Source organism: Peromyscus maniculatus, chromosome 1 (assembly GCF_049852395.1).
Source record: "Peromyscus maniculatus bairdii isolate BWxNUB_F1_BW_parent chromosome 1, HU_Pman_BW_mat_3.1, whole genome shotgun sequence".
Lineage (NCBI taxonomy): Eukaryota > Metazoa > Chordata > Mammalia > Rodentia > Cricetidae > Peromyscus > Peromyscus maniculatus.
In genome coordinates, this window is record NC_134852.1 from 150,516,746 (window position 1) to 150,540,868 (window position 24,123).

At 48.0% G+C, this 24,123-nt stretch overlaps 1 protein-coding gene across 7 annotated transcripts; it reads right to left on the reverse strand.

Moving 5' to 3' along the window:
- Positions 1-109: 109 nt before the first annotated feature.
- Adam8 (ADAM metallopeptidase domain 8) lies at positions 110-22,901 on the reverse strand. 7 transcript variants are annotated; one of them, XR_013045948.1, is made up of 25 exons: positions 20,390-22,898; positions 19,346-19,449; positions 18,309-18,385; positions 18,088-18,166; positions 17,931-18,007; positions 17,439-17,619; positions 17,139-17,201; positions 16,989-17,057; positions 16,601-16,767; positions 16,353-16,434; positions 15,942-16,090; positions 15,682-15,859; positions 15,303-15,392; positions 15,005-15,194; positions 14,845-14,920; positions 14,422-14,587; positions 13,971-14,048; positions 13,520-13,613; positions 8,855-8,969; positions 7,869-8,028; positions 6,073-6,187; positions 4,369-4,434; positions 4,080-4,130; positions 1,100-1,174; positions 110-687 (listed from the first exon to the last, which is right to left on the reverse strand). XR_013045948.1 is itself a non-coding variant. In XM_006987590.4 (24 exons), exons 1-24 carry the CDS (start codon positions 20,427-20,429, stop codon positions 637-639), a joined length of 2,478 nt encoding a protein of 825 aa, XP_006987652.2. In that variant the 5' UTR covers positions 20,430-22,901; the 3' UTR covers positions 110-636. The 7 variants fall into 7 exon arrangements, 4 of the variants coding, with proteins under 4 accessions (XP_006987652.2, XP_015861616.2, XP_076410830.1 ...); XM_006987590.4 differs by lacking the exon at positions 6,073-6,187 and having other exon boundaries at positions 20,390-22,901; XM_016006130.3 differs by lacking the exon at positions 6,073-6,187 and having other exon boundaries at positions 4,080-4,133; positions 20,390-22,900.
- Positions 22,902-24,123: the final 1,222 nt, after the last annotated feature.

Below are 24,123 nucleotides of genomic sequence, written 5' to 3' on the forward strand. Positions count from 1 at the left end.
CAAGAGCCACATAGTAATTATTCCTGAGGAATAATCACTGTAGGACCAGTGATTGCAGGTGTTATGCCCAGAGATGGCCAAAAGACCATCATGGAGACTGAATCCCATATATAAAAGCAAAGAGCCTTTATTTCAAGCTCGAGCTTGGTCTCTATGTGTCAGACACAGCAGTGAGAGCAGAGCCTGAGCCCAGGCAGGGTGGGGTTTTTATCATAGCAGAGGTTGGGGTGAGGGGATTTCCAGGGTTCAGGACCCTACTTGGCTGACATTTGTCCAGGGGTATCTCGGTAAAAAGAGAAAATAGGCTCAGGGACATCTGTTAATCTTATTTAATCTTATTTAAGGGCTGGAATATTTGGGGTGTCAGGTACTTCCCCTTAGATGCTGGCCCATTACTGGGTGGATCCCTGTGTGGTATCAGCTTATGGCTTTTCCTGGATCTGGGTGTTGCCTGCCTGTAAGCTTGTCATGGCAGCTGTGTGGTCAAGCTGTTTTGGGCACCCACCCCCCCCACCCCCACCCCCCGCCAGCAGGTCCAGCCTGAGTAAGGGCTGTTGCTGAAAGAGCATGTCCACAGGAGCACTGGTATCTCCAAACTTCCACAAGCCTACAGTGGCCCTGGGGTGCCCTAGCTGGTCACCTCTTCTGGACAGGGACCTTCAGAGCAACCTTTGGACCACCAGCTCTCTGCCAGGAAAAAAAAGGGGGGGAAATTGATGTTAAAAGCATCTGGTCTGCCACAAGAGGTACAGCTAAATATTCCCATTTATAATTCTTTAAATTTAGATTCTCACTTCCCCAGCAGCAGAATTAATGACCCTGTCCACACAAGATGATTGCATTAATACGTCACATATGGTGTAGACTTCTCATTGCCATATGAAAAGGAAAAATGGACAACCCCTCACAGCAGCAAGCACTGAAAAGTTCTGGCAGATTAAAAAGCAGACATCAAGCCTGTTACTGAGGACTTTCCCCACTTTCTTTCAGATGTCAACAAAACTTACCAGTTAACAACAACAACCCACCCCAGCCTCCAGAGCAATGCTGGTCAGCAGGATGGTTCCAGCAAGACAGACCCCTCCTGATGGGGGCTCACCTGAGTCACTCCAGGCATGGGCCCTTCAGTCCCAGGCTTGACTGGTGGTGTCGGGGGTGCAGAGTTTGGCTTGACCTGGGAGGAACCAGACACAGCTGATGGAGGGCATCTCCCAAGCGGGCCAAGTACTGCTCTCAGCTTTATCCTCCCAAGGCTGTCCTGCTCATCTCCAGCCTAGCTCTGAGGCTCCTGTCTTCACACAGCTCTGTAGGAAAGCCCTCTGTGGCCGTACCACTCAGGAGATAAAAACTGAACTTGGCAGTGCTCTTCTTCCTGGCTAGCTGTCCTAACCCATCTCACAGTGTCGACAGTACCCTACAACGTTACCAGAAGCTCAAGATAAAGAATTAACTACTAAAACACATTTCTTTGCATGTCCACATTCCTAGAGAGGATGCATGTCCACATTCCTGACACCTTGGTAGGTGTCAGGATATCTTGAAGGCTCTGCTGAGCTGTCCTCCTGGGTGAGGCACATTTTGGCCTTCCTCCTCATCCAGTTTCTCTAATCCTTGCTCAGAAATTCCTGTGCACTGCCCCCATTTTGCCTTTAGGACTTTTCCTAGGGTTATCTTTTCCTTCCTTCCTTCCTTCCTTCCTTCCTTCCTTCCTTCCTTCCTTCCTTCCTTCCTTCCTTCCTTCCTTCCTTCCTTCCTCTTCCCCCTCCTCCTCTTTCTTGTCTTTCTTTCATTGTTTTTGTTTTGTTTTGTTTTTTGAGGCAGGGTTTTTCTATGTAGCCCTGGCTGTCCTAGACTCACTCTGTAGACCAAGTTGGCCTTGAACTCAGAGATCTACCTGTCTCTGCTTCCCAAGTGCTAGGATTAAAGGTGTGCACCACCACCACCTGGCTAGAGTTTTTCAGCTCTTATGTAAGTGTAAAATTAGTCCTTGGCCAGGCGCAGAGAGGCACATTTTCAATCCCAGCACTGAAGAGGTTGAGGCAAGTGGATCTCTGTTTGAGGCCAGCCTGGTCTACATATAGAGTTTCAGGCCAACCAAGGTTACACAGTGAGACCCTGACTCAAAAACAAAACAAAACAAAAAACAAACAAATAAAACTCCCTCTCCTCAAAAAATGTGAAAAGAAAAACAGAAAATCACACCTATTTATACTTAAGAGGCTGAAGCAGGAGGACTGCCATAAGTTTAAGGACCAGCCTGGACTACAGAGTGAGTTCATACCAATCTGGGCTACAGAGTGAGACCCAATTTAAAAATCAAAACAAACAAACAAACAAACAAAAACCAGGGGCCTGTGACATGGCTCACTGGGTAAAGGCACTTGCTGTGCAAGCCTGGCCATTTGAGTTCAATCTCTACAACATGTGTAAAAGTGGAAGGAATGGCCGGGCGTGGTGGCGCACGCCTTTAATCCCAGCACTTGGGAGGCAGAGGCAGGCGGATCTCTGTGAGTTCGAGGCCAGCCTGGGCTACCAAGTGAGCTCCAGGAAAGGCGCAAAGCTACACAGAGAAACCCTGTCTCGAAAAACCAAAAAAAAAAAAAAAAAAAAAAAAAAAAAAAAGTGGAAGGAATGAACCAGTTCCACAAAGTTGTCCTCTGATCCTGATTGCATGCTGTGGCATGCATGCACACACCACAGCCTACCACACACACATCATAATAACAATAATGATATAATAATAATAATAATAATAATAATAATAATAATAATAATAAGCCGCAAGGTTCACTGAGACTGATCATCCAGTAAAGGAGCTTGCAGCACAAGCCTGCTGACCTAAGCTTGATCCCCAGAACCAAGTAAAGGTCAACTTCACAAAGCAGTCCTCTGACCTCCACATGCACACCATGCCATACATGCCCCCACACATATACACACAATAATAAACACATAAAAAGGAAGAAAACATACAACCACTATAGCAGGACACAGTGACGATTGTTAAAGGCCAAGTGTCCAAGTTTCCAGAGCTGTGGAATTCTAAGAGGCTCCAGACGATCTCCCAGGCACTCATTCGTTTCTTTCTCGAGGCATTAGTTCACACAGATAGCTCCCAGCAGAGATCTTATGGACATTCAGACCCCCACCCCATCTTGGTGACTTTCCACGCTCTTCTTGCTAAAAGTGTGTCACCCACACCCACTTACGATAAGACGATAAGAAGTGGACAAACTGGGGGACCCTCGGAAAACTGTGAACTAGCACTTTCAACAGGGGAAATGTAGACTGAAAGCCACTTGAGAGCCACAAGTGCCCAGAAGGGCAGATAAGGTTCTCAACAAGGCCTTGGGCAGAGCAAGGAACAGATACTCTTCAGGTCTCACAGGTCAGGTGGGCAGCTGGCCTGTGCAGTTAAGGCCTGTGTCAGAGCTCAGGGGCCAGTTGGTGGCAGTCCTGTGGCCACCCTGCATTTGCTCCCTGGGACAGGCAAACCCATGTACCCACACACAGGTTTTCCACCAGCCCAGCCTTGACCCCAGAGTAGCCACCTAGGGCTGGGGCTAGGGCACTGTCCCATGGGTTCCAAGTTGGGGAACATGCCCAGGAGTCCTGGATTCTCTGCCTGGAAGTGACTACATCATTGTTTCTCTCTTTTTCTCCCTAGGAGTGTGGCACCCAAGCCCACCACAGGGCTCTGCAACCCCCTGCTCTACACGGGGGACAGCAGCCTGCCAGATAAGAGCAGGCCTCCAGGCCCTCCAGAGGAGGTTTCGGCCAACCAGCCCCTGAGTCCCACAGCGACACCAAAGAGGCTGCTCCTTTTAGGGCTAAGAAAAGAGATTCCTGTTCATCTGGAGGCGAGGAGCCCTGCTGGGAATGACTTCAACAATGCAGGGGGTGGGGAAAGAACTGGAATGAATCTCTTCTTTCAAAGCTTTAGTCAGTTGCATTTTGAGACCTTCCAAATCCTTATAGCTTCCTCCCAAGGGAAAGTGTGGGATGGCTTGTCCCTGGAACAAAGGGCCACAGGCTTGCAGGAGGAGAGGGTCTCCTCAGAGTTAAGGCTGTCCCCTTACCTGCTTGGGCTTCAGCTTTGGGAGGGGCGTGGTGGGTGGAACAGGTTTAAGCTGCTGGGAAAAAGATACAATTAGGATCCACAAACTTGGACCAGTTCAGGGCTGGGGGGTTGAGCATTACCTTCTCCCTCCTAGGCTACCTGAATCTACCCTTAGGTTCAATTTAATATCCTGCCTAGGCAGGGCTAATTTCTCTAAGGCCCCAGGCCCACAGAGCCAGCCACTAGATACCACCTCCCAGGAGGTTTCCATCTCCCCAGAACACCAATGGCTGTTTCCCAAGGCTTACCAGATCTGGCACCTGCTGGGCATAAACTGGAACTGGGAGTGGTGGACCGGACACAGCAGCTGGAGGCTTCAAGGGACAGAGATGTGAGACTAAGCCCAAGAAGCAGTGCTAAGCCCTCTACCCGTGCCCACCAGGTCCCCTGTTTTAGGACCCAAGGCTCTTATACTTCCTAAATGGTACATCCCCCACCCCTGCCACCCTGTGCACCCTTTCCTGCCCATCCTAGCTAGATGCATGGCATCCCATTCCCCAGCTATGTTGTCACCTGTCACACTTAAGGAGGAGCAAGGGCTCCTCCTCTCACAGCTCAGGTCTGGGAGCCCTCAAACCCACAAGTCCAAACTCCTTAGAACCAGGTCTTGACTTAGGCTCTCTCCCTCCCTTGGGGTGATTGAAATTCTTCTCAAGGATTCAGGCTATTGCAGGGCTCATGAGTTAATTTGCACAAAAAGGCTTCACTATCCCTAATAGATCCCTTCACTATCCCTAATGGGCCGCACCCTGAGGCAGAGGGATGGAGAGCCTACGTTCCCTGTGGTGATATTTTGTGTACTTGTGGGACACAAATTCATGAAAAGGCTGCTTGCCTGTGGCTTTGCAGCCACCAGCTCAGGCCAGAGCTACACTCAGCCAGAGTCACTACCCCACCCCGCTAGGTTTTCCTTTCTTCTTCCCCAAGTCTCTGAGGGAGTCTGGGGGCTTTCTCTGTTGTAGCCTCTCTGCAGCAGACTCCACAGGCTTTTGGGCTCCCCAAACTGTAGGAGTTAGCCACTTTTGCACATATTGCACCCCCCATCCCCACTCCCACCCCCACACACACTGTGCAGACAGCTGGCTCTTTGGCTTCTTCCCTCTCCTGGTTGTGGGCTGTCCCTGGACTCCCTCCTCAGGCTGCTGCCAAACTAGGTAGCAGCCTTGGAAAGCAGCTCAGGCTTCTCCAGGTCTACACACATCAGTCAGCCTCATATCTTCACCGTCATCTGAATCGCCATCATCGGCAGATGTGGTGAGACAACTGGGAATTCTTAAAGGGAGGAATTAGTTAAAAGAGTTTTTCCCACATTAACAAATGGGAAACACTATTACAATGGAGGGAGTTGGGACTCTGTATGATAATATGCTGGACAATTTGAAAATAGAACAATTAAATGAGGATAATTAATTTAGATGGGATTTTTTTTTTTTTTTTGGTTTTTCGAGACAGGGTTTCTCTGTGTAGCTTTGCGCCTTTCCTGGAGCTCACTTGGTAGCCCAGGCTGGCCTCGAACTCACAGAGATCCGCCTGGCTCTGCCTCCCGAGTGCTGGGATTAAAGGCGTGCGCCACCACCGCCCGGCTTAGATGGGATTTATGCAATGTCAATTATAAATATTATTGTTCGATCATTTTTGTTTTATCATTAAGAAAGTTGGTTAATATGAGTGCCCAAATATGAGTTTTAGAAAAGCTTACTAAAACAGATATTAGAGATATTCAGACTTAGACAGAGGAATTTAAAGAAGAACCAATCTCAACATTGATTATAAGGTTAGAGAGGAAAAGCCTAAGGTTTTCAAACAACCAACTTTAATTTATCCAGTAACCTTACAGGAACTGCCAAATGATAGATATCCCCAAGGCTGTGTAAGAGCTGAATGGATTCCTATGCAAATGTTAGATTCTAGGAGATTCAAGAAAGTGATAGTCTTATATGGCATGCATTCACCTTTTGTGAAGCAGATGTTAAACTTGTGGTCAACTCATAATAGAATTATCCCTCAAGACTGGAGAGACTTCGTCACAGCAGTCTTGGAGCCTGGTCCTCAGTTACAGTGGAGGACCTGGTGGAAAGATGAGGCTAAGACCATTGAACAACAAAGTAGGGACAGAGGTACGGTAATCTCCCAAGACCAACTTCTTGGAGAGGGAGATTATGCTGATGTAGAAAGGCAATGTATATATAATGATCACACCCTGGCTTTATGCCACATAGAAGCCTTGAATGCTTGGGGCAGAATTGAAGAAGTAGGAAAGAAAATTGAGTCATTTACAAAAGTTATACAGGGTCCAAAAGACACCTTCACTGATTTCTTACAAAGATTGACTTCAGCAGTAAATATAATGATAACAAATTCAGAAGCTAGACAAATAATAGTTGAATTTCTGGCTTTTGAAAATGCTAATGCTAATGTACAATGCAAAAGAGTAATTAGGCTGTTAAAGGCAAGATTAGCAGCCTTGGAGGAATGAATCTGAGATACAGTCAATATTGATGATGGGCATTGAAGAAACTCCATATGGAGTTTACTTTCTTTGTGGCAAATTAGCCACTGAGCAAGAAAATGCCCTTGCCTCGACTGTTGCAAGTATGCTGTCCAAAATGGACAAGCAGGACACAAATAAAGGACTACTGAACTTTGCCAAGACAAGGTAGGACAACCCTTCAGAAAACTCTGCTTCACAAATAAGTCTGTCAGATATGCTAAGCCTGTAAGTTGAAGATGGATGCCCCAATGTTGCAGAGGAACCTTGAGTGACTATCCAGGCAGCCAGCTGTTTTTATCATTTCTCACATTTTTTTTTAAGTTGCTTGCACTTCTTGTTTACTTAGATAATATTATTTCCTTCTTGGGTCTCTGATGGAGTTGAAGACTAGATAGTTATATTTATAGTCTTCCATTTTAACAAATTCAGATAAGAAATTCAATAAAGAAGTGTAAAGTGTGTAAGTTTGAGAGACATGAAGAGATAGTTTTCAGTTGGTAATACAAGTTAGGATAGAAAAATGAATTAGGTACAACACTTTGGACTCACCAAACTGGGATAAATAATGGAGTATTTTCTCTGAATTTGTCAAATTTTAGTGGATTAGACATTATTGATGTAATTATTGCCTGTATATAGTGTACTTATTATATATAGTTTTTCTTATATTAGTTATAACCTTGTTTATTTTAGACAAAAAAGGGGGAATATAATATTTTGTGTATGCTCTAACAAATAAATCTTACCTGAAGATCAGAGGGCAGAGCCAGCCACTAGTTACCATAGAGGCCAGACAGTGGTGGCACACACCTTTAATCCTAGCACTGGGGAAGAGGAAGCAGGAAGAACAGGAGTTCAAGGCTACCCTGGGCTACATGAAATTGAATCTGTCTAAAAGAGAAACAGAGTGAGGTGGTGATGGTGGTGGTGGTGGCGGCGGCGGCGGCGGCGGCGGCGGCGGCGGCGGTGGTTCACACCTTTAATCCCAGCATTAGGGAGGTGGAGACAGTAATATAAGGTAGGTGGAAACAGGACCTCAACCATTCAATCTGAGGATTCATAGATGTGGGAGCTTGCCCCATTTCAGCTAAGAGTTGGAAAGGTGAGAGGTAGCTGTGGCTTGTGTCTTTGTCTTTCTGATCTTTCAGCATTTACCCCAATATCTGGCTCCAGGTTTTTATTATTAAGACCAATTAGAATTCGTGCTATAGTTCCCCTCATTTCAGCCCCATGAACCTGTCAGAGGACAGCACTTACTGCAGGGGGCGGCCTCTTTGGTGTCATTGTGGGACTCAGGGGCTGGTTGGCCGAAACCTCCTCTGGAGGGCCTGGAGGCCTGCTCTTATCTGGCAGGCTGCTGTCCCCCGTGTAGAACAGGGGGTTGCAGAGCCCTGTGGTGGGCTTGGGTGCCACACTCCTGAGGAGAAAAAGAGAGAAACAATGATGTAGTCACTTCCAGGCAGAGAATCCAGGACTCCTGGGTATGCCCCCTACCTCCAACCCCAACTCAGGCTAGCATCTCTATCCTGGTACACCCTACACAGGATGTAAGCTATAGTCACAGGCACATGTGTGAGCCCAGGATGCCAAGGAGCAAGTCTCTTGACAGGAAGATGCTTGGTGGCCCTTGGAAAAGCTGTCCTTTGGCAGTCAGCTTGGGGGTCAAGGTCTTGGTGTAGGGCACAGTGGGAACCTGGTGGGGCATATGTGGCCTGGCTAGGAGTGGGCAGGTTATTTCAATTCTAGACTTATCATACCCCATTTGTTGCCCACACTGTTCCTTTACAGCCACTAAGAAGAAGAAACAGAGATCCTAGGAATCTCCTGAGCTTCCCACCCAGGCCTGTCCAATACCTGGAGAATCCCAAGACCCCTTGAATGCCTCTGCCTAGGCCTGCTGATGGAGGCAATGGTTCGTCTTTTCTTTCTTTCTTTCTTTCTTTCTTTCTTTCTTTCTTTCTTTCTTTCTTTCTTTCTTTCTTTCTTTCCTTCTTTCTTTCTTTTGTTCTCTCTCTCTCTCTCTCTCTCTCTCCCTCCCTCCCTCCCTCCCTCCCTCCCTCCCTCTCTTTTGGATCTAAGGACCGAACCCAGGGCCTTGCGCTTGCTAGGCAAGTGCTCTATCACTGAGCTAAATCCCCAACCCAGTTTTTCTTTTTTAAGTAGCAGCAAAGCCATTTCCCAAGTGCTGAGTACAGGAAATATGTGTCTTATATGTAGACATGTCACAAATGCCATGTCCTCACCTCCTCTGGACTTGGCTCTGGGCCTTTCGGTAGATGATGACACCTGCCAGGATGACCATCGCAGCCAGCAGGATCACCAGGAATACCAGCACACCGACTGGAAAGCTCCCAGATGCTGTGGGACATATGGTCACATGTTCATCCAGGACTGGGACCAGTTGAATCAAGAGCTGGGTAGGGCCCTTGAGAGATACTGGCCCAAGGACCAGTCCCCCTTGACCATGTCCTATGTCCCACACCCCACATATGGTCAAGTGCCTGAGGACTCCAGCAGAGGGCCCAGTACATTACACTTGCTCTTCCAGCTCTCTGGCAATGGTCTAGAAGATGTTGTAGTGGTGATTCCCAGCCCCACAGTACCACCACTGAGGCCCAGTCAGTCCCCTGAGGCTGTGGAGTTGTGGACAGCCATAGGCTCAGTGGCCACTGGGGAGGACGACACTGTGGGGGTTGTGTGGAGTGGCCCTGGATGTCTGAACCAAGGTTATCTAGCCTTGTTTTGAGCAGGACATATGCTGTAGAATATTATTTCAAGGTGTATTACTTTTGTTTATGTTGCATTTGCTTAACTCTGTGAAGCTGTGTTACTTTTCCTGTCTAAAACACCTGATGGTCTAATAAAGAACTGAATGGCCAATAGCAAGGCAGGAGAAAGGAGAGGTGTGGCTGGCAGACAGAGAGAATATATAGAAGGAGAAATCTGGAAGGAGAAAAGAAGGAGCCAGAGAAGGAGGATGACTCCAGGGGCCAGCCACCCAGCTACACAGCAAGTCACAGAGTAAGAAACAAAGAAAGGTATACAGGAATAGAAAAGGAAAAAGGCCAGAGGCAAAAGGTAAATGGGATAAGTTAAGAAAAGCTGGCTAGAAACAAGCCAAGCTAAGGCCAGGCATTTGTAATTAAGAATAAACCTCTGTGCGTGATTTATTTGGGAGCTGGTTGATGGGCTCCCTAAAAGAGCAAAAACAAATAACAACATTTTGGTGTTCCAACATGGGCCTGAATTTCCACATAGGATTTAAGAAAACTGAAAAGGCCGGGTGGTGGTGGCACATGCCTTTAATCCCAGCACTCAGGAGGCAGAGGCAGAGGCAGGCTGATCTCTGTGAGTTCGAGGCCAGCCTGGTCTACAAAGCGAGTTCCAGGAAAGGCTCAAAGCTACACAGAGAAACCCTGTCTCAGACCAAAAAAAAAAAAAGAAAAGAAAAGAAAATATGGCTCCTTTAAGAGTTTCTGTCTGCTGGCAAGCCCTTGAGCAGTCAGTAGGTTAGGTAAGAACAAAAAAAGTAAGAGCAAGCATCTGCATTTTAGAGCTCTAGGAAGGTTTAATGCAGTCATGAACCTCTGACCTGGCCTATGAGCTTTCAGCTTGGCTTTCCTGACCAGAGAATGGGTGGAGCCAGCCACCAAAGCCTCAGGCAGAGATCCCAAGCTGCTCCGCTTAGCAGCTTTTTTTTTTTTTTTTTTTTTTGGTTTTTCGAGACAGGGTTTCTCTGTGTAGCTTTGCACCTTTCCTGGGACTCACTTGGTAGTCCAGGCTGGCCTCGAACTCACAGAGATCCGCCTGCCTCTGCCTCCCGAGTGCTGGGATTAAAGGCGTGCACCACCACCGCCCAGCTTAGCAGCTTTTTTAGCTCATGCAGACAAAATAGGCTGAAATATATTCACTAAAAGAGGTCCAGATGGAAAAACCTCTAAACAGGTTCCAGTGTGTTTTACAATGTGCGAAGGCTTAAGAAAGAAAGAAAAAGGGTATGGACAGTCATAGAAAGGAATTGTTTAAAAAAATGAAGTCTTTAAAGAGAGAAGTAAAATAATAAAAAAGAATAAGCCACATAGAGATGGGAAATACACAAGAATCTGGATCCTTATTGTTATTGTATTTATTTTGAAATTTTTGATTGCTGTAAAGCAAGGACAGTTGCTAAGAGACCTGGACTTGAAAGAGGACTGCTAAAGTAAACCAGTATTTGTCGAATGGAAGTAAAAAATGCTTTGGAGGAGACGTTTTGCTTTGTTTCCACAGGAAACAAGAGGCTGTGGATTTGTTCCAGGCTAATATGGATCAGGTTTGATCAGGGGAGACCTCCTGAACCTTGACAGGTGATATCTATCAACAAAGGTTATAGTTGGTCTTCCCAGGACTTGGCCATTTTATCAAAATTTTCTCTCTGGGACCCTAAAGGTGCTTCGTCCACAGACAGCGGGAAGCAATTTGGAGAAAACAACATCCACATTCCCATGAGCTGGGTGTGTGTGGATGGTCTTTGGTTATTTGGTGGGTTATGGATGTTTGTTATAATTTAGGGAAATATAGGAATATAGGATAAAAGGACAACTATTAATCTCAGATATTTTGCATTGGCATGGATTTTGATATATTGATACATATTTAAAGTTTATTTTGTTACACTCTATATATGTTTCTACTCTTGTTTGGGGTATTTTGCTAATGCAGCTCATTTAAAAATGCAATGTACAATTAAAAAATTAGTAGTTAATTTAATAATCAAACTTGTAGTCACATTAGGTATGTTTTTAGGTTAAATACATATATTTTAGATAGATAACCGGTCTTCAAACACTTCAAAGACCTATAAAAGATGGCATGTAAATGTTTTGTTAACCTAAAGTTTTCATGACAATGAGACACATCTGCTCCTGGCAGCACCACTTTACTTCAGAGATGATAGGCATTGAAGAAACTCCTTATGGAGTTTGCTTTCATTGTGGCAAGGTTAGGCACCAGGCAAAGAAACTGCTCTTGCCTTTGACTGCTGACAATGTGCTGTGCAGAATGACATGCAGGACACACAGGAAAAAGACTGTTGAACTTTGCCCAAACAAGGCAGAAGAGTCCTTCAAAATTCCTGATTCACAGAAGAGTCTGCCAGATATTCTGCAGGACACACAGGAAAGCAACTGACGAACTTTGCCAATACAAGGCAGGATAGTCCTTCAAATTTACTGCTTCACTGAAAAGTTTGCCAGATATTCTGGGTGTGTAGGCTGAAGATGGATGCCCCAGGGTTGCAGAAGGAACTTTGGGTGACTGTCCAGGCAGTCAGATGACTCTGTCATTGCCAGAGTTTTGGAAGTTGTTTGCAATGCACTTTTTGTTTACTGAAATAATATTATCCTTCTGGGGCTCTCCACTGCCGGCTCTGCTGCATCTGCCATCTGGACTTCTCCACGCTAGCAGTCGGCTGCCGCTTGCCCAGAGAAGTCAACAGAATTGGTGAGAGATTTGGCAAATCCTTTAGGAGACTAGGAGAGAATTAAATATTGAAAAGAAATTTTTTTCTACATTAGGAATGGGAAACATAACAATGCAGGGTGCTAAGACCCTGTATATTGCTACCTTAGAAGGCTTGAAGTTAGAATCAGAATATGGGAAGGTTAATGATTTAACTAACACTGATATGATACTGATAATACATACTATCAGTATGGTAATTAATATATCAATAATAGCCTTGGTGGTTTTTTGTGCTAAATATGACAAGTGGATTAATAGGATGCAGTCCTTGGAAAGATATACTAAAGAAAAAAAGAAAAACGCTCAGACACAGACAGAGGAATTTAGAGCAGAATTTGACACACCATTGAATTGTGAAACTGGAGAGGAATGGCCTAAGGTTATTAGAATACCAACTTTAATATATCCAGTTATTGTTCAACAACAACCACCAGATAATATGTATCCCCAAGGCTATGCAGAAGTTAATTGGAATTGTGTAGATAAAAAAATTTAAGGAAGCAGTAGTGTCATATGGTATGCATTCACCCTTTATAAGACAGATGTTAAATTCATGGGCAACTAGGAATAGAATTATTCCACAAGACTGAGAGGATTTAGTTTCAGAAGTATTAGAAGCTGGTCTTCAATTACAATAGAACACTTGGTGGAGAGAGGAAGCCAGGGCTCTGGAACAATGAGGTGGGGCCAGAGGTCATGAGTTATGATAGAAAGTAAATTATGTATAAATCTTTGGAGTCACTAAGATGGATGGATGGTGGAAAGCTTTCTCTGATTTTGCTAAATGTAAATGGGCTGAATATTGTAAATTAATTCTTATGTGATAAGTGTTTTGTTGTACATAGTTATACTATGTTAAAGTTAAAGCCTTTCTTTTTATTTAGACAAAAAGGAGGAAATGTTGTAGAATATTATTTTAAGGTGTGTTACTTTTATGTTGTACTCTGTTAGTGAGGCTTTGCCTGTCTAAACCACCTGCTGATCTAATAAAGAACTGAATGGCCAATAGCAAGGCAGGAGAAAGGAGAGGTGTGGCTGGCAGACAGAGAGAATATATAGAAGGAGAAATCTGGAAGGAGAAAAGAAGAAGCCAGAGAAGGAGGATGACTCCAGGGGCCAGCCACCCAGCTACACAGCAAGTCACAGAGTAAGAAACAAAGAAAGGTATACAGGAATAGAAAAGGAAAAAGGCCAGAGGCAAAAGGTAAATGGGATAAGTTAAGAAAAGCTGGCTAGAAACAAGCCAAGCTAAGGCCAGACATTTATAATTATGAATAAGCCTCTGTGTGTGGTAGGTGGTGAGCCCCTAAAAGATAAAAACAAAACAAACAAACAAACAAAACCCCCCAAAAAACCAACAACAAGCACTCCACAAATACCACCTGTTGTCGTCCTCAGGAACTTACCTGCTCGTTTACCTGGTATATCTGCCAGCCTCTGTGCACAGTTGGGTGGGGCCCAACCCGCATCGCAGTGGCACTGCCTCTTGTGGTTGCATACCTGGAGGGAAAGCTGGGTCTCAAGGACAGGTACCCCACAGGGCAGCAGGGCAGGTTGCAGCACATATAGGGTTCCCCTCCATCCACCCACATATGTCAGTCTCAGGCATATAAGGAGTCTCCTAGTGACCACACTGTCCATTGGTCACAAGCTCAGTGGAGGGCACCTGTCCTACCTCAGCCCCAGAGAGGCCTTGTTGATGCCTCCATCAGAAGGATATAGGCTAGTCTGAGCCCACATTGTTATGGCTACAGCTATCTCTGCCACAGTTCCATCAGACAAGTGGTGGCAGCCACCTAGCTTGAGGGCACCAGAAAGTGGGTATTACCATGCCCTAAGGTCCAAGGCCACACATACCCCATGGTTGTTGCACTTAGCAGAGCAGTTCTTAGGTCCATATACACGGAGGTCCTGGCAGTGTCCATTCATGCAAACCTGGAAGGTGGAAGGGGCTCTTGGGTAGCTGACCTAGACCCATTATCCTCAAACCCAAAGGTAAGTCCAGGAGAGCTAGTGTGTTCATACTCCAGGATGACCATATCCTCACACTTGTGTGTGTGCGTGTGCCGGGGGCTCAGTCATGAGGGTGGTACTGGACTGGCTGAACCTGGGGACACTTTGGGTATGGTGGTCTCTAGACAGGTGTCTCTACTTGCCTGGCTCTCTTCTCAGTTTTGACTAGGGCATAATAGAGGCTCCATGCCCATGCCTCCACCAGCCAACATTATATAGGACATTATCAGAGACTCATATGGGCATTTTTGATCTTCAATAGCCCTAGATAGCTTTCTAGTGCCTATCAGCTCACCTTCCCTTCCTCGCACTTGATACCATGGCGTACTAGCTCATAGGTGCCAGTGTTGCTGTCTGTGGAGAGGGCTTTGCAAACTCCATATCCGGAGGAGAAAGTGCAGGAGGAGCGTTCAAGGGGCTTCTGGCCTCCCTCACAGAACAGCACTCCACATCGGTTCATCCTGTAGAGAGAGGGCAGGCTGTGGTTACAGGTATCCTGGTTGTGTGCTCAGGGGCCTGGGTGCTGCAGGAGATGGTCCCAGGACCTCTCCTTCTTCAAAGATGATAGGTTCAGGTTGATAACCTGAAGGAGGGCAGACTCCAGGAGAGTCACCTGCCTCGCAGAGCAGGCCTCCTCTGTGGGGAATTCTCTGTGGACCAGCCTTGCCATTGAAGACATATCACATCCAGCTCCCAACAGTTTGGCCTTGATACTTACTTGCCAGGGTACAAACTGCCACTGCAGCCCCGAGGGATGCTAAAGGTAAAACAGGAGTCTGATGCAGGCCGGGCACCTGTAGGGCAAGGAGAAGTTAGCTTGGTTTAGGTCATAGACACTCCACAAGCTGGCCCCCATCTTATGCTCATGCCTGCCTCACCTGGCCCCCACAGATCCTGGCACTGCTGTGTCAGTGTGGGGCAGTTCCCATTAAAGCAGTAGCCCCCTGGGCAGGGTGTGCCATTCTGTTGGAAAGCATCTTCAGGGCATGTTGGCCTCTGGCCATCACAGAACTCCTCCAGGTCACATCTGTCCTTCATAGGACGACACAGCTCACCAGCTGGCTTCACCTGGTCCCAGAGAGAAGCTTACTGTGGGATAGGCTCACATGATGCTTTCACAGGTATCCCATTGCCCTTTGTTTGACTGGGGTAGATCCTGGGTGGAGTTCAACTTACCTTGCACTTATGACAGCAGGCACCGGAGGCACACTCTGCCCCCTTGACCAGCTGGCAAGTGGTAGCATTGCAGCAGGGGTTCTTACAGTCCTAGGAGGACAACAGTTTGAGCAGCTACATCCTAGCCAGACCTGGCTCCAGGGGAGATTAGCATTTGGTGATCACTGGGAAAGGGGCTGCAGCCAATGTATCTCCAACTCCTTTATAGGTTATTAGTGGCTCAAAGGGAAATGAGGTAACTGGTGATCCCAAGGTCCACATGTGGTGTGGGCACATAACATCAGGCCTGAGGCTAACCTAAGCAAAAGGACCTGGGGTTGAGGTCCCTACACTAATGCTGAAGCTGACTAGCAAGGGGCAGGGATGGGATAAGACAAACCTGAGGTGTACCACAGTCACACTGCTCTCCACGCTCTAAAAATCCATTTCCACACACGGGGCCACCCACGAACCGGTTGACATCTGGGGCATTGGTCAGGCAGCTTGTCTGGGGCTTCATCACGAATGACTCCAGGTCAACCTGGCTACACCTGCTGAATTTCTTGGGGAACTCGGAGCTAAGGGCAAGGGATGTCACCATTAGGAAGTTCCACATGCCAGTCTGTCCCTTCCCACCCAACATGTCCCACGAGACCTTACCCAAAGCTTTCAGTCATGATGCAGCCACCAGCCTCCCGTGGTACAGGACAATAGCAGCCATGGATGTTTTCATCATGGGTCATGCCCAAGTTGTGGCCCATCTCATGGGCCATGGTGGATGCTACACCAATAGGGTTCCGGAGGTGGTCCTATGAGGACATGTTCATTAGTACTCTCTTGCTACCGTCTACCCACATGCCCTCTGCCACCCTAGGTGCCAATAGGCATGATGCTGCTTCCTGCTAATACCCCAACAAAAAAACAGGTTCCAAATCCATCTCCGGAGTAGGCGACTGCTTGATGGTGTCGTAGGGACCCGGACTGACACTTCTACCCACAACTCAGGCTCTGTATTGACTCATCAGCCACCAGACAGCTTGGAAAACTGGGGTGAGAGAGAATTCCTTTTACCTGGTTCACAGCTCCCGAGTGCCGGGAACACATGGCCGACACCTTAGCCAGTCCAACAGTGGTCCCAGTGAAATCAACCCCCCTAGAAGAAGACATGGCATGTAAGGCTTTGGACATGGTTCCTGGCCCCTCCTCATCCCTGCACAGCTCTGCTCAAGTGTCCTGCCCTCAAGGCCAGGCTGTACAGAGCTTGGCTCTAGAGTCTTGGCTTTGTCTCATGTGGTGGATGGGTGTGTGCCCCCACTCACGTGATAAGTTGCACGTTGTCATGTGGATGCTGCCCTAGCAAGTTCTGTTCCCTCCAGTTCAATAAGTTCTCCAATGTATCATCGACATTGGGGCTGATGGAGAACTTGTCCCATCTCCAGATCTCCAGGCCCACCAGGACCACACGGAAATTGAGTTCCTGATAAAGCTGCAGAGGATGAGAAGTGCCCCTGGGTCAGGCCAGGGGTGGGGATGGACAGGGGCATTATGTCCATTTCATCACTGGGAGGTACTGAGTCTAGGTGCTGGCCAGGTACTGAGCTCAGTACAGAGCCCTGAACTAGTTCCCCTCTTGACTGGCTATCTTGCCCTTTCCACCCTAAACAGCTGTACTTCTCTTCAAGTGTCAGCGCCCTTGGGGCAACCCACCTTGTCCACGTGGTTTACCACCTCCAGCACTCGCTGGCGCACGGCCTCCCTGCTCCCCAACTTCTGGAACTAAAAACAGAGGATCTTTAGGCTGGGGCCTGGCAACCTCATCCCAGCTCATCCAGCCCCCTCAGCCCCTGCATCCCATACCTCTCGGCTGTCTGTGACCACATACAGCTCCACATAGCGGGTTTCTCTGGGGATCAGCCAGTTCTAGGGAAAGAATCTAATCAGCATTTTTGGCCCTGTTCCCAACTTACCCCAGAGCCCAACTCCACATTGGGAGGCAAAGTCTAGACATCTCCAGGCAGTGGGCTTTCTCTCCAGCTGCAGGGCTGAGCCAGGCCTGACCACTAGGCATGAGGTCTGCTTCAGAGCTACCGACAGCCATGCCTAGGTCCAAGCACGGGGTCTGTGGCTGGCTGGCCAGCAGGGGATACTGCTGCTCACCCGGGGCTGAGACCTGTAGATTTCTAAGGCCCGAGGTCCTTGGTCATCCAGGCTGGTGTTGACCCCACAGGTTCCAGCTTTCTCATGCAGTTGCTTTGCCTCGTACATTGCATGTTGTCCCTCTTCATCACCATCCAGTGGCTCAATCAAGTGGACAGTGGTCCCAACTTGGAAAAAGCCCCTGAGGGAAGAGCCAGGTGAACAAAGGGTATAGTCAGCTTGTTCCTACCTGCATATCCAAGAGGACAGGTAGTTCATGCCTACTGCCTCAGAACAACCCTTGTGAGAGATGCTTGTGGACACAGGAGGCAAGAAGGCACATGGGTTTGGCATGGCTGGCAATTCCTAATGGAGTCTAAGAGCCCCAACCCTTCCAAACACAGAACAGGAAAGACATTCTTTTTTCAAAATTTCATGTCAAGGCCCCTTTTTCACTGCCTCAGTTTACCCTTCTGTAGAACGGAACTTCCTGCCTGGGTCTGCAATACATACCTGAGACCAGCACAGGTGCTAAAGCTGGCAGCTGAGCCCTGGTACCCTTCCACATGGCCCTGGTAGAGGCAGTGGTCCTGAAGAAGAAGTGGGAGAAGGTCATAGGTCTTGCTGCCATGGCCTCACTGGCCCAGGGAATGCTGCCCTGGCACCATACCTGTTCATGCAGCTGCTCCTTCACCTCAGAACCATTGGCAGCTGAGTAGGTCTCTATGTAGCTTGAGCCCAGCAGGTCCCTGGAAGAGAAGCAATGAAGTTCCCTAGTTCCACCTCACCCCAAGCGGCCCTCATAGGGAGTCTGAGCCAAGATTCTGGCACACGGCAGCCTTTACTTCCCACTGGATTCGGGGACTGACCCAAGGGCCAGAATCTGCTTACCTGTTCTTCTGAAGGTGCAAGGTGAAAATGTGCCCTCTGGTCCCAAGAGCATAGCTCAGATTCTCTGGGTACAGGCCCTGGATGGGGAGTCAGGGTGAATGGCCTTCAGATTATTAAGACCAAGGTTTTTCATAGCAGAGAGCCCCCAGAAGGGCCTCCCTAGGAGACCTTGGGGATTCATTAGTTTCAGGCAGGGAAGTAGGTGGCTGGGGCCAGGTTGAGTTGTTTGGGAAGGACAGGGAAAGCAGGTCTCCCAGATGAAGCAGAAAAACATAGAGCTTCTTGGCCCCTTTTTGTTCACAAGGAGGAGGAGGAAGAGGAGGAAGAGGAGGGCATTCCTTCCCAGAGAAAGTAGGGTAGGAAGTGGTAGACATCCTTAGCCAGATTGCCACTGAATCCAGGGCAACATGGGCGTGGGAAAGGTAAAGATGTCCCCAGTACCACTACTGTGTACTGTGTACAGCACAGCTGGCTATGGTGTCTAGCCTGAGGTTCAGGGCAGGTGTGTGTTATACACTCTATGACCCTTCACTCATACACTGAGCCCTAGGGATAGCAAACACCAGGAAAAAGGAAAGCCCAGGCAGAGATATTTCCTGGAGATCCAAACAAGGATAGAGCCAGGAATCTTCCTGGAGGTCTTTAGGCTATTCTCAGTTCCCAGCCCCAGGAAATCCCAGGTCAGGAGGTTCTCGAGGCATTTACATAGCTTTAGGGTGAGCAGCTGCTGGCTAATCTGACAAACCACTGCCAACTGAAACTGGGGAGTGGCCTGGGGCAGCACAAGCTGCTGTTCCTTTCCTGGGTGAGAGGCCTCTCCAGGCTGAGCCAATGCCTCCAAAGGAGCCTACCTGGAGGCCCTAGACTCTGGTTCAGGGTGGTGGCAGGAGGAACGAGGTAGTGAGCACAGGAGGAAGGGACCACAGTCATGCCTAGACGCACAGACAGATTTAGGTCCTGGAGGTGTACAGGGCAGCCCCTAGAGACTGCTGCTCCTTTTACAGAAACAGGTTGTGTGGCCAAGCTAAGGGACTTACCTCATGGGAGGGCAGGTCTCTACGGGAGCGGGATGGTGCCAGGCGCCGAGGCCATACCACCTCATACTGTTTCACATCGGGCAAAGGAGGTTCAGGAGCTATGACTATAGGAGAAAGGGGGTCAGAAGACACAGCAGGGGCTATCCTACCTCAAGAAGTTCTGGTCAGTGTTATCCCTCTAATCTGGGGAATCACTACACAGCTAGGTACCAGCAATGGGATCTGGCCCTGTGATCCAGATAAGAACTTGGTGCCTAAAATATCACCAGATCCATCACACTGGAGTCAGTCTGTCTGAACCTAGCACACCCTTGCACCCTTCCCCAGTGCCTTTCTAGATTTACCCAGAGAGAACACATATATAGGCCCTTTGGTCGGCCTGCCAGACGTCTAGAGTTGACCTGATCGCATCTTTAGTTACATGATCATATCTGATTGATGATGAAAGCATCCCCTCCTTCAGGTTTTTCTCTTCCCAACAGAAAGCATCAGTGTCCATCAACAGATGAGGGACCCTCTGTAGGCAGGTCCAGTTTTAGAGACCACCTATCCCAAAGAAGTGTCCTCTTTTGCATAGACAAAGGGTGCAGCTTCTTAACCCCAAACTTTCAGGACTGAGAGGTAAGAGAGACCACTCCAGCCAGAGGCCTCTCAGGACAGAGGTAAGCCAAGCCTTCCAGCAGGAGACAGGACCCCATGTTGCTCAGGACTTCTGAGCTTCTGTGCCTGCTTGACTAGAGGATTCAGCACCCTCCATGGTCACAGAGGTGAACCTTGCTGCCTGGGACTTCTCCAGCAGCCAGGGAAGCTGCCCTGTGGGTGCCACACCTAGTGGTGTCACTGTTCCTGTAACCAGCTCAAAAGGAAAGTCCTAAGAATCAACTTCTCTTAGACTTCACAGTTTGAAAAATCGAAACTCTGTATCTACCTATTTTCTTCATACCCAAGAACCAACTCTAGGGAGACAAGGTGACCTGACCATGGTAGCATGCCAGACCACCAAACCCTGAATGGGTTCCTTGAAATCAGGTAATCACCACTCACCTGATGTCCATAGGACGCTGAGAAGCCAGAGACCAAGCATGACGGGATCTTGGGCACGCTAACCCTAGAGGTTCCACAAAATACTCTGGCTTGAGCACTGGGGTAGTTATTCTTTCTGAGAGCCCTTCCCAGTGATCAGGACTGGCCAATCGCTGGGCATGGGGGCGGGGTGGGGTGGGGCTGGGCGGGGCAAAAGGTGTACACCTCTGTACCAGCACCCTGCAGGCAGTAACCACCTCCAGAGCAGTCTGGAGTTACAGAGGCTCTTCTCCAGTGGCTTCTGGGTAGCTTTGCATCTTCTACTGTTCTCCCATAATTTGGACCCATTTAAAGAGAGCTAGAGATGGTAAATGGACCAATTTGGGCAACTCCACAATTCTACAAGTTCCCAGTCCTGGTGCAGAAACCAAGGCCTAGCCTTCCAGCCCTATCAGAGCTGTGGGGTGCTAATTGGGTGGTCTAGTTGGAGGAAGATGACTTTTTGACAGGGAAGTGACTTGTGAGCCTGAAATTTAAGAAGGTGGGGACCCTATGTCTTCCTGGGCAATGGAAAGGCTGAGCATGATGGGATGGCAAGGATGCCCCTTAGGTAGGGGCAAGGATGGGCAGTGGGGGCCCAGGACTACCCTGTGGGAGTTGACATTTCCCAAAGTCCCTGCCCAGCTCTACCAGGCTTTTTAGGCCTCACTGGGGAGGGAAATGGAGGTAGGAACCAGATAGGTGGGTGTCTAGGCCCAGGTGACCAAGTGACAGCAAGCAAGAAGTCTACCTGGCTTATCCTTTGGGGTCCTATCCTAACCCCATTGTAGGAGGGTCCTGATACACCAGTCTTCTTGTACAGGCCTGAATTCTGTCCTTCATGTCCCAAGGGTAGGGCAGTCTCAGAACCAGAGCTCTCAGCACCCCTACCATGGCCTGGTTCCCAGCTTCTCCAAGTGGGTCTATTACTGTGGGAACCCAGGACTGCTGGGGATGTGGTCAAGCCTGTTTATCATTTGTGGCAATGTCTTCTACTGTGACCCAGCCTTGTGGACACAGATGTGGTTAGACCTCACAGGGGTAAGTAACCTAAGGGGTAAAGGGAAACACCCACTCTATCAACAGGGCCTGACATCTCTTAAGGGCAGCCTCAAGAGCCTTGGACCATATCCCAAGGACTGTACCTAAGAATTTAAGCTAGGGCACAAATGATACTGTCACCCCACTGCCCTTGTGAATGAGATAAGATTAGAAATATAGAAATGGCTTAGGAACCTCACCAGCAACCTGCTACCTGAGGCATCAGCCCACAGTGCTTAAGGCTAGAGCAGACACCAGCTGCAGGAAGCGGTGGGCAGAGCTCTTGGGTAACGATGACTTCCACATACACAGGACCTTTCTACACTGCAAGTTAGGTGACAGTGGAGATTCAAGGCAATAGCGTCCTTAATCAAACCAGAGGGCAAAATCAAAAGCTGTTTGTTGCCAGTATGCACCATTGTCTTGTAAGTCCAACCATCCATAGTAAAGGCAAAAAAAAAAACCAGGGTATAAAGAAAAGCCAGGACCAGGTGGGGCCAAATTTACCCCGCACTGGCAGAAATGCATTGGAAATGATGGGTAGTCACTCCACCACATAAGACAGACTCACCTTATTGCCAACTTCACCCAGCAGGAGCTCTAGAGGTTTGGAGCCGGGCCCCACGCAAACCTAGGAGTCGCAGATGAACCAACATGGTTTTGGGCTCCTGGAGACAGGCCACTAAGCTCTGCTCAGCCTAGCATTCATTCTGACACTAAGTTGGCTGATGGACATTTACTCAGGCAAGCCCACACATGCTGCAGACCAGAAGAAACTGTGTGGCTGAAAAAACCAAGCACTCCAGGGGGGCTCTCTTAGCTAACCAGTCCTGACTGGGCCATCCACCAATCTTAACCATCTACACAGGACCAAGAGATCTGCCTCTGGTTTTCACTCCTCCAAACACTTCCTCACTCCTCAAGCTCACCTGGGGCAGATGTTTAAAACTGGATTCTGATAAGGACACCCGTATTTATAGGAAGGGCAGCTTAGCTAGAACAGGCCACCCTAGAGCAGGGAACTATCATATCAAGGACATGTTGTCCAATCCAGGACTAAAACAGCCATTGAGACAAGGCAGCTACAACACAATTTGTTAGCTACTTTGCTGAGTAATTTTTAAAAGGCAAGGCCTGCATCTAATGTATAAAGAGCATCCAGACCCTAGTTGAGGCAGGAGTACTTCTAGCTTGAAATTTAGCCTGTCTCCAAGGATATGCCTCAGAGACCTTGTACACCTTAAGGTTTTTTGTTGAAGAGCTTCAGTCAGGAATATCTTGTCAGGAATAATGCTGCCCCCTAGTGTCCACAAAGGCAGATCCAAAACATGTAGAGAACAGTTCCAACGCCATGCTACACCTCCCCTACATGGCATTTTTTAATTGTGTTGCTCCTTTCACAAATGTGTTTTTACTGCCTGAGGCTAAAAATCACCTCTCCTCCCCCCCCACCCCTTTTCCCCGCCCCCCACAGACTGGATTTTAAAAGCAAACAGTTAAGTCTAGGGATACCTTACTCTTGTACAAGCAGCTTCCATTTTTATTTTTTATTTTTTTTTTCCGTTTTTTTTTTTTTTTTATTTTTTATTTATTTATTTTTTTTTGGAGACAGGGTTTCTCTATGTAGCCTTGGCTGTCCTGGAACTCACTCCGTAGCCCAGGTTGGCCTTGAACTCACAGAGATCCATCTGCCTCTGCCTCCCAAGTGCTGGGATTAAAGGCTTGTGCCATCGCTGCCTGGCTCCATTTTTATTCTTTTTGCAAGTACATGTACTTATTTGTGTGTGCGTGTGGAAGTGAGAGACTGACATCAGTTTACTTCCTCTATTACTCTCCACCCTATTTTTTAGTTTTTATTTATTTATGGGTCTCTTGAGCTCATGATTCAGCTAGACTGGCTGGCCAGTAAGCCCTAGGAATCCTCCCACCTCCATCCCCCAATTACACTCAACTTTTTATGTAGGTGGTGTGCTAGGTGAAATTTACATCAATTTCATACAAGCTAGAGTCATTGTAGAAGTGGGAACCTCAGGCTGGAGAGATGGCTCAGTGGTTAAGACCACTGACTGCTCTTCCAGAGAACTTGGGTTCAATTCCCAGCACCCACATGGCTGCTCTCAACTGTCTGTAATTCCAGTTCCAGGGGGCCCGACACCCATGTCAAAACACCAATGCACATAAAACAAAAATAAATAATAATAAGAGGGAACCTCAAGGGAGAAAATGCCCCACAAAGTACATTTCCGTGACTGATGTTTGACACAGGAGGGGCCAGCTCACTGTGGGCAGTGCTGCCTCTGAGCTGGTCCTGGTCCTGGTCCTGGTCCTGGGTGTGATGAAAGGCAGGCTGAGTAAGCCATGGGAGAAAGCAGTAAGCAGCATTCCTCCACGGCCTCTGTATAGTTCCTGTCTCTAGGTTCCTGCCCCGATTGTCCTGGATGATGGACTAGACTACACGCTGTAAAATCAAACAAACCCCACCCTCTCTGAGTTGCTTTTGCTTATGGTGTTTCATCATAGCAATAAGAGCCCTAGCGAAGACAGATGGCAAGGATCTGAACTCAGGTCGGAACACTTGCACAGAAAGCATTACTGACTAAGCCATCGCGCCAGCCCTCTGGAAAACTTCTAAAAGGAAATCTAGCACCTTGAAGAAGAAACTCCTTGAGCCAAGA

What these genes read in the sequence shown, in the direction of transcription:
- Adam8 (XM_016006130.3), bottom strand. Translation starts at nt 20,429, where the DNA reads ATGCTTGGTCTCTGGCTTCTCAGCGTCCTATGGACATCAG. An exon ending in AGCACCTGTGCTGGTCTCAG is followed by an intron (nt 17,620 to 17,930) that starts GTATGTATTGCA and finishes CTCTTCCCTCAG; the next exon opens with GGGCTTTTTCCAAGTTGGGA. An exon ending in TGGTCACAGACAGCCGAGAG is followed by an intron (nt 17,058 to 17,138) that starts GTATGGGATGCA and finishes CTCTGTTTTTAG; the next exon opens with TTCCAGAAGTTGGGGAGCAG.